Here is a 17,785-nt window from a genome sequence, read left to right on the forward strand (position 1 = left end):
TTTCAGTTTAGTCAAAAAGTTTGGCTTAATATTTAGAAACAAATAAAATACTGAATTGTATTTAAAAACCATATAAAAATTGAATATAAAAATATCAAATTTGATTAGAAATTCAATTTACTTGATTTCACATATAATTTATAAGAATACGTCTCTTTGTGAACCAAATAAAATACTTAATTGACATGTTAACCAAATATAATCTTATCAACTTCATAATTTTTTTTATCATTGTCAACAATAAAAAGTTACTTTAAACGGTTACAACAATTAGTTACATCGAACTTCATAACTCACATATAATTAGCTTTGGACATGAAATGGGCTTGTTCACGGTAAAATTGATCTAAATACATATTGTGCGGACAGTGTAGTATATAAAATCATAGGACTTAAAAAGTATACGTTAGTTAACCAGAAAATATACGTAAAACCGATGGTAATAGTTTTGTAAAAAAAACATGTAATAGAACTACGAGAAAAGATGATTGGAACCAACAAAAATCCTAAATAGAAACTACCACAAGGACATAGGCAATTACAGATACATCCCATGATTTGGTGGCCATCAGCTGGAATGAAATTATGAAAGCAAATAAAAAACTTTATTGGTTATATCGATTTCAAATTCCAAAAGTAGATGATAAATCACAAAGAATCAACAACTTGATCCATTTCATAACAAATAAATTAAATAAAGCCTATGATATTTGATAACATAATTCAGTTACAAAAGCACTCCGCCGAGATTGATCCGGCCACCGAAAATATCAACTTTTCAACAGCCACAGTACTTCACTTCAAATAAATGTTCCGCCACAGCCTCAACCGGAAAAATCCAACAGGAACTGGTGTTGAGAGAAATTGCCACCAACCGAACATGCATTGAGAAAAGTAGAACACTTCCCTTCCCTTTACATCACTTATTATTATAAAATATTATCTATAAATACTGTGCAAATCTATCTCCAAAAAATGAATCCAGATATACAAGAAACTGGGAGAACACAAAATTCAGACCCATGCAAAATGTTCATATTCGTATTAGGAAAAAAAACTCTGCTCAGTAAAAAGATGTTTCAGAATGAAAGCTACCTGGTCATTCTTGCACAGCTAGCTGGACGAACCAATTCCAATGCATCCAATGACAGAAATCTCAGGTCAGGACTCAACAGGAGATTAAAAAGTTGCTGCTTCTGAGACTCAAGGCAGCTAACAGCACAATCATGTAATTGTATTCAAGTTTCAGGGCCATATTCATCCACAGATATATTTGTAATCTACATATATATAGATACTCAGGTTCTTAGGTAAATATTATGCACATCTGTCTCGGGAGATTCATACACCAGCATCAAGGACTATGCAGATTTCGAAGATGGTCAGCTACATCACAGGAACCACTTAGTTTTTGAAAATCAGAGCGGTGTAGAAGATTCGATTGGAAGGGACTAGAGTTGTCGGAGTTCGGATTCTTATGTGTGATTTCTCCAGTAATGCTGTAGCGCAGACGTATTCGATGGCGTTTTGTCTCTGTTGTGCAGCTCCCTCGCACTTTAACAAGTAATATAACTTCCTTGTCCCTGGCATCTTCGCACCAACAGTTTCTCGAAACACCATCAACAAACTCTTCCAATGTATGATATTCTTCACGCCGGATAGATATTTCAGCAATATGATCTGGTTCAATGATTCCTGCTGCTGGATTGACCTGTTACAGTTTGGAACCATTACATTTTTACAAAATAAAGTTAGAGAAGATCATGTGGTAACTCAATAAGCATGCAGAAGTTAAAAAAGGTGTCCGATATAAACTGGACGTGATTAAAGTGGGCGCGCTAAAAAATTAGAGGAACTTCCACTGAATATACAATGCTTTTACAATATGATGTGATGTTCCATGGCAACATCAAACAAGCTCAATAAGTACTAGATAAATACGAAACACTATCTATTATATTAATTTATAGTTTATACACTTACCATGGGCTTCATGTAACTAATATCTTAAATGTTTCGAAAGACAAAATGAAATAAACAAGGCACATGAAAGAAAGAAGAAAAAGTCTATAACTTTTAAAAAAAGAGTTACATTCTTCGCAACAAGTAGGAAATTTTTGCAATTACAAGCATATTGTAGTGACGATTGCACTCTAACCAACTCAATTCTATAAAAGGTGTAGATGGGGCTTCATCATAACCAATATCTTAAATGTTTCAGAAGACAAAATTAAATAAACAAGGTATATGAAAGAGAAGAAAAAGTTTATGAAACTGAAAAAAAGAGTTACATTTTTGCTACCAGTAGGAAATTTTTGCAATTACAAGCATACCGTAGAGATTATTGCACTCTAGCCAACTCAATTCTATAAAAGGTGTAGATGGCATAACTGAAAGAGGTGCACATTTTTTATTCATGTTGAAGTATTATAGCCAATTCACCCAAAATAAAAAAATAAAATTACGGGTAACCAACTGATATCATAACAGAGAACGAACACCAAAATAATAAACACAAAATTACGGGTAACCAGCTAATGACATAAAAAGATAAAAATTATAAAGTTACCTGTAACCACTGTGGGAATCCAAATCCACCTCTTGGACAATGATTGGACGCTTGTCCATCCTCCTTAATGGTAGCCAGACCTTCACAACACATTTCAAATAGAGCTCTGTTTATCTTGGATTTATTTGTGATCCGCAATATGGATGGATCTTGATTCTGAAGTATTATGTTGTTAGTACTGACAATTGTTTCTGGAACTTTGGACAGCTCTTCACGAAAAAGTTTGATTTTCTCATTTGATCTGATGATTTCTCCAAACACTTGTCTTCTAACCAATTCGTCAACTCGGGCGATCTCCACACTCAGAATGCAACGGACAGGCTTGTGATCACTATCAGTCACATCCATGCAAGCTTCATACCTGTCCAAGATGCCTAGCCTTAGAAAAAAAAAGGAGAAAGGAAACTTAAAAGATGCTTTTGAGTTTGGGTTTCGAGTGTGTGTGGGTTGGGGGGGGGGGGGGGGGGGGGGGGGGGGGGGGTGGGGGGGAGTGACAATTCTATTTGTGATAATAGAGACATCAATTCATTTTGCCCAAGTACGTACAAAATTTAATGAATTCACCATCATGGAGAAAGGTCTTCAACTAATATGTGTTGACACCTAATAGGATACACTAACTAAGAATTAAGAAAATGTAAAGTCAGTGAGAGAATTTTTTGAAAATGCTCTCTCCCTCTTTGTTTTTTAAATCTACCGGAGTCCTTCTTAGCCGTTTCCGTCTTGTCCTTCTTCTATCCTAGCCGCCGCCTTCTATTTCACCTTCGTCGACGGCCGTCGCCGGTCCTTCCGCCTCTCTATTTTCCTCGCCTCTTCCGCCTCAGATTTTCTTTCTTTTCGCTTCTTCTGAGGTTTAGCATCTACTCTTTTTCCGTTCATTCGATTCTTCTTAGCTTTTCTTTTCCTGTTCGGCGCTGCTGGTTTGCTTTGAGGATGTTTAATAGGAATCGCAGGCCCTTCTCTAACGTTCATTTGGCTTCTGGGTCAGCAAATCGAGACGTAGTAATTAAGATAGAACACACAATTTTCTCGTTGAGATTGGGGAGTAGAGGAGGCTCGATTTGGTGGTCCGAACGTACTAGGAAATCATGTTACATGCTGGATTTTGATACAAAGGAGGCACAATGGATTCAACTGAGATTCTTAGATGCCATTAACTCTTCACAGCTCGAAAAGCCATTTTTCAGACTCAGAGGTCGGAATGCGGTGTTTACGGTACAGATCTTCTCTAATAAGAGAGGTAGGTTTCTGGAATTGTCCAAATATTGTCTTCATGGTAAGAAGCAATCGTGCCCAGTGGGATTAAGTCTGCGGGTTGGAGAAATATAGCTACTTCGTTGGGAAAGCTGAGGTCAGGGAAATACCAGAACGCCATCTCTATGAACATTCAAGAGCCCAAATCAAGGAAGCTCTTTAACGATACATATAGAGACAACATGTTTCATCGGGATTTTCTTCGACAGAGGAAGAATACACACGGTGTGAGAGGCAACTCGATTTCGACTAAGAAGTGGGAAGAAGCTCTGATTGTTACCAAAAGTAAGGTCACCGATTCTTGGGAAGACATTGAAAAGGCTCTTGGAAAATCAGCAAAACAGATAGTAACTCTATCTCCGTTTGAAGCAGACAAAGCCGTCTGGTGGCCTTCTAATGAAGATGATTATTCTTTTTATTTAAGACTTAATAGAGGCTTCTTTGATAAGGGAATTATGCTGGACTTCGAGGGTTGGAAGCAGGCTATCAACTCGGCTTACATTACAGAGAAATGTTGCAATAGCTGGATTTCTATTTATGGGTTACCTTGGAATCTTTGGAGGGTGGATATTTTCAAAATTATTGGGGAACTCTGTGGAGGTTTGTTGGATATCAGTGCTCATACTCTTTCTGTTAGTGATCTCGAGGCAGCTAGAATTAAGGTGAAAGGCATTGAGGGAGGATTCATTAATACTAGGATGCACATCCCAATTCAAGGGGAGTTGAGAGAAATAAGTATAAGGGTCGAAACTTTTGACCCGATTGCCTATCAACATTACGATAAACGAACGTATGCTCAAGTTGTGGCGAATGGTAAGAGAACTTTGGCGGGATGGGGTGACAACAACATTCGCAGGATTCACACCTTTGAGGGGTGTAGTAGAGGAGATCGAAGTCCATTAAATCAACATACTTCAAATGATAAAGGTCCAGCAGTAGACAATAACTCTGAAAAGATGCAACATGATCCTGTGGCTAACTCTATCAAGAAGGTTGACAGTAAGGTTTCTGCATCAAGGGAGCAGCTTCATCTTTCACCCAATAATAAGGAAGATACAACGACTACTTCGACCAGGGAGAAACTTCATCTTTCACCCAAAATCAAGTGTGTTGAACATGCATCCAGTGCCGATAGTAAGGTGGTCAAAATACTTTCTAGAATTGTTCCTAAAGAAATGAATGAATTTCAACACTCACAGATCAACACGATGCCTGATACGCCAACAAAAAGACTGGACAATGAAGAGGAAGTGGTGAGCTCTAGAACAACTCTGCCAAAGTTTGAGAAAACTTACCAAAGAAGAAATAGGAGAGAGGATTCAGCTATCAGATACAAAACCGACACTCAGGGGATTAATAATCAAATCATTAATAGCCCCATTAAGTCATTCTGTGATATGATCGGTACAGAAGATAAAGACGTCGAAGGTGCACTCGATAATATGTCGGAAGATGATTTCTTCTTCTCGGAAACGGATAGTCATGTGTCTGCAAGCTCGGAGAATTCTACCACATTGGAAGACAAATTGGAGGACTTGTCAGCTCTGTTCTCGTCGCCGAAAATACCTGGGGATTAAAAAATGCTACAAGATACGGTAATTGCTAGCTCCAATGTGGGACAGGTATTATCTGGAATTCACTCTTCTTTTCTCAATCATTCTTTCAAACTTCATTGTATCATCTCAGCGTCTCTTTCTTCTATGGGGTTGTCTAGTGGATTTTTAGGGAGGGGGGCTAATTTAATCGATGTTAAGTCGGGGCTTCAAAATAGGAATCCAGGAAGTGGACTCGATGGGTTATAAAAGTGAATCAGCCAATGGATTTGTTGAGAAGTACCCAATGGACAATCGCGGGGCAGGGGATAATGAGCCTAAGTGCAAATTGAGCAAGGAATTAAATAAGATAAAGAGTGATGTCAATTATGATAGATGCTCTACTTCCAAGGGATTCACGGTCTCAGTATGAAAATTTTTATCATGGAACATACGAGGTGGAGGGTCAGCAAATAGGAGAGAATTAATAAAGAATGTCATTCGCACTGAAAAACCAGACGTTGTGGTACTACTGAAAACCAAAAAAGAGAGGGTGGACAAACATTTTGTGGCTACCATTTGGAAATCGAGATTTGTAGAATGGGTAAATCTACCGTCAGTGGGAAGAACGGGGGGCATATTAGTTTTATGGGATCCTAGGGTGGTGGTAGTGGGTGAAAATTTAATAGGAGACTTCACGGTATCGATCGAAATTTGCGGACATGCGGAAGCAAAATGGTGGTTCTCTGCAATATATGGGCCAGTTAAACCGAGAGATAGAGAGAATTTCTGGGATGAATTAGCAGGACTACATTCGATTTGTGGTGATTCGTGGTGTTTGGGAGGAGATTTCAATGTGGTTAGGAGTACGGACGAGAAACTTAATAGGCATTCGAGAACAACGAGTATGAGATGCTTCGACAGTTTGATTGAAGAATTAAATTTAATCGATCCACCGCTTCTGAATGCCAAGTACACTTGGACCAATTTTAGGAATCAACCAATTTGCTGCCGTCTTGACAGATTCCTCATCACTAAGGGATGAAAAGAGATGTTCCAGAATTACAGACAGAGGGTGCTACCTAGAATCACCTCCGACCATAATCCACTATTGTTTGATACTTGTATTTTACGTTGGAGACCTCCACCTTTTAGGTTCGAAAATGCCTGGTTATCACATCCGAATTTCAAAGAGATGGTCAAGACATGGTGGAATTGTGGAAGATACCAAGGGTGGGAGGGATACAGCTTTATGACTAAACTGAAAAAGATCAAAGCGGAAGTAGCTACTTGGAATAAAGAGGTTTTTGGAAATGTGGATCTTAAAATTAAAGAACTGTCAAGTGACATTAAAAGACTGGATGAATTAGAGGAGTCAGGGAGGTGGTCTGTGACATTAAAAGAGGAACGGAAAAATTTGAAAATCGAGTTGGAAACCAATATGATAAGAAGAGCACAAATCCAACGTCAAAAAGGAAAAATTAAGTGGATGAGGGAAGGGGACCACAATTCGAAATTTTTTCATTCTCTACTCAGTGATAGAAAGAACAAAGCACTGATTGATGTTGTGGAAATGGAGGATGGATTCAGAGTCACTGACGAATCACTCATTGAAGAGGTAATCATAAGTTTTTACAGGAGATTGTATAAGAAAAGAGAAGAAGGACAGGGAGATTTTGTAGGAGATGCCGCGGAATTAATAGGAATGGACTGGTGTGCGATAGATCAGGTACAATCACAAGAGTTGGAGACACCATTCACTGAGGAAGAGATAAAAAAATCGGTTTTTGAGAGTGATGGTTGTAAGGCACCGGGCCCAGATGGATTCACACTGGCTTTTTATCAACAAAATTGGGATACGATTAAAGACGACTTACTAAGGGTCCTTACTGAATTTTCCAGAAATGGAATTATCAACGGCGTAACAAATGAGACATACATCTGTCTTATACTGAAAAAAAAGGAAGCGTCGAGGATAATTGAATTTAGACCGATTAGCTTAATTACGAGCTTATATAAAATCTTGGCAAAAGTCTTGACGAATAGATTGAGAAAAGTCATTGGTGCAACAATCGAAGAAAATCAATGTGCTTTCATTAAGGGACGACAAATATTGGACTGTTGTTTAGTCGCCAATGAGGTGGTAGAATTCTATCGAAGGAAAAAAAAGAAGGGATGGGTGTTCAAAGTCGACTTCGAGAAAGCATATGATAGTGTTGACTGGAAATTTCTTGATTGGGTAATGATGAAGAAAGGTTTTGGAAGCAAGTGGAGGAAGTGGATAATGGGATGTGTTTCGAGTGTTTCCTACTCAATCTTTATTAACGGCAGGCCAAGGGGGAAAATTAAAGGGGAGCGAGGTCTTAGACAAGGGGATCCACTCTTACCTCTACTCTTCAATTTGGTAATAGATGTTCTGGGACGAATGGTCGACAAAGCCAAGTTCGATGGAAAAGTTAAAGGATTCGAAGTAGGTAGAAACAATGAACATATAACTCACCTTCAGTTCGCAGATGACACTATATTTTTTGCAAATTCTAGACAGCATTTGTTGGAAATTATAGACATTCTGAAATTCTTTTGCGAGCTATCGGGTCTCAAGATTAACATGGAAAAAATTATGGTTGTGGGTTTGCTCATTGATGACGAGGAAACAGAGGTAATGGCTTGTAATATTGGGTGTAGGAAAGGTACCTTCCCAATTAAATATTTAGGACTGCCGTTGGGAGGCAATCCATTGAAAATGGAATTTTGGGATCCAGTGATATCGATCATGAAAAGAAGACTAGCCAACTGGAAAAAATCTTTTTTATCGGGGGGGGGACTTACATTGATCAAGGCTGTGTTGAGTGCATTGCCGTCTTACTTTATGTCCATTTTCAAAGTTCCGCATAAGGTGGAGATTATTATGGAAAGATTGATGAGAAACTTCTTGTGGGATGGACCGGATGGTGAGAAACATTGTCATGTGGTGGGATGGGAACAAGTGTGTAAACCGATGGTGAATGGGGGTCTGGGAGTGGGTAGTATTCGACTCAGAAATATATCACTTCTCGGCAAGTGGTGGTGGAGAGCTTCGGTGGATAGGATGGTTATGTGGAAGAGAGTTATTACTAGTATCTATGGTACCCATGACAATGGATGGGATTTGGGGATAGCTGGGATCTCTACTTTCAAAAGTCCATGGAAAGGAATTTCTAAATCGTTCTCGGCTTTCAATCGATTGGTTAAGGGGGTGCTTAAGGAGGGTAATTTTATTCGGTTTTGGGAAGATAATTGGGTGGGTGGGGCTCCTTTCTGTATTCGCTTTCCTTCGTTGTTTGCCATCTCGAGTCTTAAAAATAAATCTGTTTCAAACTTTGTCGAGATTGTCATTAGGGATGGGATAAATGATCAGCGTTGGGACATAAGATTTAGGAGAAATCTGAGTGTAGAAGAGGAAAGTGAGTTTACAGAGTTGTTAGGTGTCTTACATAATGTTCATTTAGAGATGGGGGTAGATGATTATAAAATTTGGTTGGGGGACTCCTCGGGGATATTTTCGGTCAAATCTTTCTATGCATCATTCTTCAATTCCAGTGATCCTTTTCCTACATCATATTATTGGAATATCTGGAAAATACCTGTCCCGCCGAGGGTGCAAGTATTCTCGTGGATTGTGGCGTTGGACAAACTTCAAACTTGCGATATGTTACAAAGAAGATGGCCAACACGTGTCTTACGCCCTCTTTGGTGTTGCCTATGTCGTTGTGCCGAAGAGAATCAAGATCACTTGCTCATTCACTGTCATTACAGTATTCAGATTTGGTATAAGGCGTTCAAGGAATTGAATTTGGTGTGGGTAATGCCGGCAAAGTCTAAAGAGATGTTCAGAGTCGAACCAAGCTTACATAATGGAAGGAAAAATCAACGGTTCTGGTATACCATCGTCCAATGCATCTTTTGGTCGATTTGGATGGAAAGGAATAACAGAGTATTCGAAGACAAAGAGGAGACGGTTGAAGAGCTATGGGACAAAATCAAATTCAGAGTGGCAAGTTGGGCGAACTTACAGAAAGATTATAAACACATAAGGGTCTCGGAGTTATATAGGGATTGGAATTTTATTTTCGATTAGAATCGGTGTTGTAGTGGCTCGGAGTTTTCTCGCTTAGCGGATATCTTGTCCGCCTAATGTATTGTAAACCTTAATATTTTAATAAAATATGTTTCTTATAAAAAAAAAATGTGTTGACACCTAAAAGAACATAACTAAATGAAAAAACGATAAAATAAAATCAAGCAGGAGATGAGTCAATGACAGAAATAGCAGTAGAATGATTATCAATTGCCTAATCAGGAGACCAAGTGCTGAAACATCAGGCACAAATATGATAGTTCATGCAGCAAAATAAAATAATCTGTGCGCATAGAATTCCAACCTTGCAAAACAAACTTCATGGCTACCATATATGTTCTAGCACAATAAAGATGCATAGGTAGCACTTTCTTTCCCAGGAAACTTACTGTACTATAGAGGAGACAACAGGGCAGTCTAAGCTGCAGGTAGATGCCAAAGCTGAACGGTTATCACGATACAGAATTCTGTCACACCAGGCAGGTATTCGTTTCTTCTCCCCAGAATCGTATCCTTAAAAAGCACAAGCAAACCATGACTAGATCTCTCGCAAAAATAGTTTTGAACATAATAATAAATAAAATTCTATCATATCAAGGCCATCAATAGATACTGAAATACGAATTTTGGATTTCAGTTCAAGTTCAAATACATATATCCAAGGAATTATAACCTTCGTCATGCAATTGTGAATAAGGTACAATAAATATTTAATCATGATACCTGCCAAACCCGGTTGGTGCTTTTCAAATTTATAAGATGGAGGAAATCCAATATAACCTTCCCGCATTCCTTGAAAGGCATTTCCCGCTTCCATTTCTACTCGCAACTGATCTTTTTCTTTAAGCCAGTCAAAGCATCTTTGAGAAACAAAATCCCTTGCTTCATCGTAAGATATGCCACCAAGACGATAGTTGAAGTCTCCAAGAAATACAACCATGTCAGCCTCTGAAAGCTCAGGCATCCCTTCCACAGGGTTAATACCCATAGCCTGCACAAGCACAAGCGATTAAAATTTCTTATCATTTTAAACATAAGGAGGCTTTCTAAAACGGTCAAAAAAATGGCAGCAGTATTCACCAAAGTATACGTACATTTGTCACACGAAGCATTTGAATAGCAGATGAAACGCCAGCTGCAACAAAAAGATAAAAGGCAAAAGCAAACAATTAACACGTGAGAAAAATAACAGCAAGAAGGCAAGCAAAGAAGATAAGCTTAAATACAGCAACATACCAGAAGCAGCATTTAAAAGGTTAGATGGCCGGCTAAAAACCATTGTTCGATATACATGATCAAAATCAGCATTTCGGCGATTGACAGCTTCTAAATGTGCAGCGAAATGACAATTCACAAAGCACATGACTCGACCGTACACTCTCATCCTCAGACCAACAGCTCCCTGACAAGAGCAGCTTAAATTAGTTTGATAACAAAGATGGAATTTTTTTATCATAGCGATAAGAGAGAATATAGAAAGTAATAATAATTCTACACCCATTACATTAAGAACAAGTAGAAACCTGCACCAAAATGGTACACCTTCAATGTTGAATTTACGAGTCTAAAATAATGACATTATGATGAGTAAATTAACTTGCATAGAATATATTAATCTCAATAAAATGAAAAATAATCCACCACAAGCATCACCTGAACACTATAAATTGCTTGTTTCTGATTAAAAACTCAACGGTAAAATAGGGGCATTTTTCAGAATCAAAGCGATACATACTTCCCCTCATTAAATACAATAATATGAGTGAATTTTTTATAATATACTGTTTCATCAGGCAAAATTTACCAGCAATCTATTTCCCAAGGGAATTTTGCCAACTATTTCCTAAACATCGTCATCTTTGAGTGCTACGTCCATCATCATCTCTCAAGTTTATATCACTTTCCAAATTCTAGTTGGGGCTCTTTCTGCTTATGCTCTGTATCATAACTCTTGAGTCTAATCTGCAAACCATATCTGTCTCTACATGTTAAGACTTTTCCATACAGTTCTCAACAAATCATAAGATTCCTCCCAAACGGATAGTGTCCATTCAATTTTATCATCCAAAATATTTGAGGAGAAAATCTGCAGTTATTGTATGAATCAGTTTGTTTCACACAGTTTCCCCTGTCATGAGAGTGAGGCAGTGAGCCCTGTGATTGCCAGACTTAGTAATGACATCCGTTACAATGTCAAAGTTGAACACTTCAAAGAAATTTATGAATAAAATAGATAAGAATAATTTGTTAAACATAAACAAAAAGATTCATCTCTTCGCACTCAACCAGTTTTTAAAAGGCATGGAGTTTTATATGAGAAGTTGGAAAACAGAAACTTGCGTATACATTTAACCTTTTTACATCTAAATTCGATGGTCGTGAGCTGGATATACCATATCATCAATTTAAGTAGTTAAGGTGCTTATGGAATATTTGCTGTAGAAAGGGAATGACTTTTAGCCTTTTAGAATGTTCCATAAAGGGGAAAAATAGCTTCAGATTTGGAAGAAGTGGCCATGCTTTGACTGCCATACTATTCAAGAGCTCTCATCCATTTGATTTTACTCTATCCAAAGCCAGGAGAGTTGAGTGTACTAGCCCTTGAGTCATTTTGTCAGTGGGTTCACTAAAATAATTTAATCTAACAAAGCAAAGTGCATTCCATTCAAGAACAGTATGTTGCCATTTAATATTTCAAAATAGAAAAGGTATAATAAAATAAAATACATATTCACATTTTCTAGTAGACGAGCAAAGTAGCAAACAAACAATACCTTATTTCCAATAGCTCGTCCCAGTCCACAAGGAACTGCTGCAACATCAACATCCCCAACGTGGCCTCGAATATTGTTTCTAACCCTGCAGCATATTTCAGACAATGACATTCATTGGAAAGTTTTTCCGGATAACCCTCACCCCATGGTAGAACCAATCATAAAGTTTAACAGGAATAGATAACCATGTTCATCAAATAACATTCACAAAAGTACTATTACTCACCACACAGAAATGAGTAAACCTGCCAACTGCCGAGAGCCAACCCTTGAAAAGGTGAATCCCTCATCCAATGTTTTCCCAATCATATCTAGCCACCATTGTCCCACAGAACTACCCTCAAAACCCATCTGCATGGGTTGCAAGTTCATGCATGTAATTAGTCAGATAAAACTGAACTGATGATTTAAAAAAGAAAATAAGAATGAACTAACAGATAGTGACAAACTAATAAATGTTGGCTTCATCTTAGATATGTAAAAAGGATTAACTAAAAATAATGAAACATGGATTATTCGGGAAAAATCCTTTGTTTTGAATGTCAGACAAAATGAAGCATTCAAAGAAAGGAAAGAAGTGCACTACGTAATATCTAGTAAATAAAGAACCATTGGATCTAACCACTTTGTTTACATATATCAAGGCTAAACTCAATCACGGAAACGTGAGCAAGTTATGTAAAAAATTTGAATGGTTCCAATTGGACGACAATAAACATATTTATTACTGGAACTAGAAGGCGCGAGCAGCGATTGTAGTATGAGAAGAACCTTTACAAGTCCAAAGGGTCAAGTAATTAAATTGTTTGGAAAATTATCTCTTGATTTTATCATTAATTCCTGTCTATCCACAGATCTTTAATGAAACTTATGAGAAGTATTTGCATTCACAGAATATTTTGAGTGTGTGACAAAAAATTTCTAGCAGGCACAACAAACCTATTTCACCTGTTTCAGAAACAACTGTATTCAGCTTCGAATGATTATTTATATCGGATTCTCAAACAAATTGTAGGTCAACAATCTTTACCTAATAAACCTTCCAGATATTGCATTTTCAAAACGCTGTAGATTAGAGAAATTGAACAAAATAAGGATGAATGAAAATGTTATATACTGTTTCTTTGGCGGCAGACATGGCTAGGAAACCGGCACCCATTTCCACCTCCTGCAACCCAACAACAACTATATCTACGTCTGTCGCCGCAGAGCCAAGCCATGATATAAGGGAGTCTGAAGTTGCCCGCCCTTGTGCAACATTCCATGTTCCAGCCAATATTTTCAGATTCTCTAACTTTGTATACAAAAATTCCTTCCCAGCCAACTCCGTACGGAAAATATTATCAAGTGGTCCAGGAGATGTAATATTCCACCCACGAATACCACCGTGATTAGCCAAGGTAAAAACATAACCACCTCCGATAGCCAAATCTATCACCGGGCTACTATGAGCCGCCCATTCTCCAAGCAAATTACCATTGAGATCCAAAACCTGCACCGCGCCACTAATATAACCTACCCATATCCGTTCGCCAATTGTACAGAAGCATTGAACTGCAAAAGAATGATGCTGAAAATCACGCAAGCGATTGCCATTCCCATCCCATTGCACAAGTAACCCATTTGCACATCCAGTCCAAATCATTCCATCAACAGTTGAGACCAAGGCTTCAGTTCGCCTATTATCCTCTCCAAAAGATCCTTTAACTGCCGCTCGACGAACAGCATCTGCCGCTCCCAGTATAGCATTACGAGAACGCTGGAAAAAATTAAAAGAATTATGTGCCTTTTCCTTTGAAACAGATGGGGACTTCGTCCTCATCTCATCCTCCATAAAAGCATCAAGTGACGTGTTTTCGATCTGACCATCAATGTTAAAAACTTTAAGCAGTTCCCTGGTACAAGCATCCCTGTATAGTGGAGACTAATAAAAATCAAAACCTTCTAAAAGAGAATACCAAAATCAAAAAGAACAAAAACAGAAACCAGCAAAGTGCTATTCGTCAGCCTTATTTCTTTTTTCCTTTTTGAAGGTGTCCTTTACTCCTTAAAACCCTAGAACCAGATTAAAACATTGCCCATCAGAATATTATCAGATGCCAACCAACTGTCATCAGAGATTTGGAAAGCTTAGAGCTATAAAAGGAATGATTTAAAATTTTCGAAACGTAAGAAAAACTACCCTCTGGCCAAAATCCTACCAATAAGCAATGAAAAAATGAAAGATAAAGAGCATAACTCCATGACTTTTTGATAAATAAGGTTCTCAACTATATGCATAACAATAAAACTGGATGCCGTTTAAAGGATCAATTTACTGACGATTTACCACAATGCAAATGACTGAAAACCTGCACTCCACACCTTGGCTCCAGATTTATCAGATAACATATACTTGACATCTGACGTAAAAATGTTACTGTAGGCGGCACCATTAAGGGTAACTTGGCTTCTCAGGTCAATGTAAGATCCTTCTATCAATAAAGCAGCCATGTTCCTTTCTCCAGTTGTTAGTGAAAGGGACTTCTCCACAGCTTCCCAAGGCCAGATCTTGATCGCACCACCCTCAGATCCCGACCATATATCTCCTGTTCCAAAGGAAAAAATTAAAAAAAAAGTAAAAAAAAGCGTATTTCCAAGACGATTGGGAATTGTTTAAACCCTCCACATAAGATCTTTATCAAGAGTAAAATGAGTGGAGAAAAGAAGCTTCAAGACAAAATTGTTCGTGCAAAATCTTAAAAAAATGTCTGGAAACATATTGAACAATGTGGACTCATGAAGAAGAGAAAAACAAAGAGATAAACGTAAACACATACAAATTTTACCAATAACATGCAATCACATTAACAACGAAGCAACAACATAACATCGTGAGCATTGGAAGAAGATATAACTAAAGTTGACAGAAATCACATGCAACAGGCTCCGCAAGATAGGTTCGTTTTTCACATCATCAATGTTGGTACTAGACCTTGTATAAAATTACTAAGAGGGGGCAGCCTACTGGGTATCCCTGATCAATAAAAATCATAACTGCCTTTGCCTTATGGCTTTCAGAGGGTAAATTTTAAGCATAAAATGCAGGAGTTGTGTGGTAAGCAATTGGATGTCTGTAACATATCAAGCTTGAGCCTGAGGATCATTGTGGTTGACAGTGCAGGGATCTTGCTCAAGTAAGAGCTCAGGGCCCTGAGCTTTATTCTCAAATTATTTTTACTGCCACAAATGAGCGAATAAACAATAGTTCTATTAAACACCTTATTTTCACCGCTATTTGAGTTTGAAGTGGACATCTTGCTTAGCAGTATAGAAAAAGATTCCATCGCTAATACCGCATTGATGAGATTAAACTCAACAGCGCCTCACATTAGCATTAGTCATGTACAGAAATAATTGGAAAGAAAATTAAGAGATGGTTGCGCACTGCTTAACTAGTATCTCAAAGTAGCATGCCATTTAAGAGAGGGAATACTCAAAAACTTTTACTGACAGCAATTTAGTAGATACAGATACCAAGGTTCCCCGAAGTGAACCAATAAGGGCAAAGCAAACTATAATAAGAACTTAAATTAACCAAGAGAGCACTCTGCACTTATTCAAACACCACGAGGTCCACAACTGCTTATCTGAAGTGTCTAATCTTAGAAACAGGATCCAAAAACAACAGAAACCAAATTTAGAACAGAGCAAAGATTACCGTAAGAACTCACAACAATGGATAGCACTGGCCCATGATGCGCTTGCCACGCAAGCACCTCCTGAAAACCATTCCTAAAAGAGCCAAAAAAATCCATCATCTTCCAACACCTAATCCTCCCATCCTTGTGCCCAGTCCACAACGCTCTACTCCCTCCGTCACCCACTATGCATATCGTGGCTGACTCCACCTGTGCCGATTCCCAATACCTCACCGTCCCCTCCTCCTCCAGTTCCCCATCCTCGGCCTGACCGCCGTACATATCATCAATATTCAAATCCCAAACCCTTACTCCACATTCCGTCCCTGCCCACAACTGCGGCCCATTATCATCGTCGTTAACGCATAAAATGTTCCTTAAGAACCTCCCTACTTGCGTTTCTCTCAAGGGATGCGGCCTTACCTCGAGACTCGGAGGTCGGTTCGGGTGAACCGGTGCTCGCGCTGGGAGTTTAAAAATCCCAGTACCACCTCCCGCAGCGACAAATTCAGGCAACGGCTGGTCAGAAGGGGATGAAATTGAGAGCTTCCGGTCGAGGAACTGCAGCATGTAATCGAGTCTCCGCTGATAACTAGACGAGCTGCTGATATCCCCTTCGTCTTCGGACGAGGAGGAGTTGTCGAAACGGTCGAAAATTCTGGGTGTTTTTTGGTAATTTGAGGATGCGTCATTAAAGCTCAAATTCGTTCGGAAATGAACGCCGTTGGCTGAATCTTCGTCGGAATCGGAGCAGAAAGGGAATTTATCTGAGTAGAAGTGAAAATTGGTGGTTTTGTTGTTAGAAAGATCGTCCTTCTGATCATCCATGGAACGGAAATTGAGGAGTTGCGTGGAATTTGGGGATTTTTTTATTTTATTTTGAGAAAATAGAGGGGGGTTTAGCATATGATTTATGTAAATACGACGTCGTTGTTATCCTCAGAGAGCGGCCGAAGTGGAAAAGGAGTTATCCATGATCTATCAACGTATCTCATCATCTTACGTCAGCCATCATGTAAACGTCCTGAAGAAAATTTAATGCTCCCCAAACTGAAAAAACATTTAATAATTATGGTTCGAGTGTTAAACTCCATATTAGTGAATTAAGGTAAAAATTTGTGTGAAACGGTCTCATGGATCGTATTTGTGAGATGGATATCTTATTTTGGTCATTCATAAAAAAATATTATTTTTTATGTTAAGAGTATTACTTTTTATTGTGAATATGGGTAGGGTTGACCCGTCTTACAAATTAAAATCCGTGAAACGATCTCACATTAGACCCACTAATGAATTAATTGAAAATTAAGTCTCCAAATAAAATCATTTAATAAACTTTATATTAATAAAATGCTAAAACTCGCGATCTAATAAAATAAATTATATTTGAGTTTGACTCGAAAAATTTAATATATTCGAACTTGATTCGAATACGATTTCGATTGTGAATCAAATAATTTTCAAATGGACTCAATTCGTTTACAATAATATCTATAACTCATATGTTATCAATTTAAATTTGAGAAGAAAACTTAAGATTCGAAATTTGATTAATAAACACCTCTACTCTAACTAAAAAAACAACAACGATAATAATAATTTTCTTCTAGAGAAAATAGTGTATATAATAATTGAGTGGGTCTTATGTGAGACCGTCTCACAGATACTAATCTGTGAGACGGGTCAATCATACACATATTCACAATAAAAAGTAATACTCTTAGCATAAAAAAATTATATTTTTTCATGGATGACCCAAATAAGAGACTCATCTCACAAATTCGACCTACGAGACCATCTCACACAAGTTTTTACCATAATAATTATATTAGTGTTCATAACTGAAAAATTATTTGAGT

At 38.0% G+C, this 17,785-nt stretch overlaps 1 protein-coding gene and 1 long non-coding RNA gene across 2 annotated transcripts; both read right to left on the reverse strand.

Moving 5' to 3' along the window:
• Positions 1 to 597: 597 nt before the first annotated feature.
• Positions 598 to 16,827, reverse strand: LOC140816955 (type II inositol polyphosphate 5-phosphatase 15-like). Its single transcript, XM_073176477.1, has 11 exons — positions 15,947 to 16,827; positions 14,576 to 14,834; positions 13,364 to 14,156; positions 12,473 to 12,597; positions 12,247 to 12,331; positions 10,709 to 10,874; positions 10,567 to 10,607; positions 10,196 to 10,463; positions 9,862 to 9,985; positions 2,570 to 2,930; positions 598 to 1,711 (listed from the first exon to the last, which is right to left on the reverse strand). Exons 1-11 carry the CDS (start codon positions 16,752 to 16,754, stop codon positions 1,355 to 1,357), a joined length of 3,387 nt encoding a protein of 1,128 aa, XP_073032578.1. The 5' UTR covers positions 16,755 to 16,827; the 3' UTR covers positions 598 to 1,354.
• Positions 3,058 to 9,854, reverse strand: LOC140816956 (uncharacterized). The gene is made up of 2 exons (XR_012114697.1): positions 9,593 to 9,854; positions 3,058 to 3,172 (listed from the first exon to the last, which is right to left on the reverse strand). It is a non-coding gene; the product is annotated as an uncharacterized lncRNA (long non-coding RNA).
• Positions 16,828 to 17,785: the final 958 nt, after the last annotated feature.

The sequence above is a fragment of the Primulina eburnea genome, chromosome 16, assembly GCF_022965805.1.
Source record: "Primulina eburnea isolate SZY01 chromosome 16, ASM2296580v1, whole genome shotgun sequence".
Classification (NCBI taxonomy): Eukaryota; Viridiplantae; Streptophyta; class Magnoliopsida; order Lamiales; family Gesneriaceae; genus Primulina; species Primulina eburnea.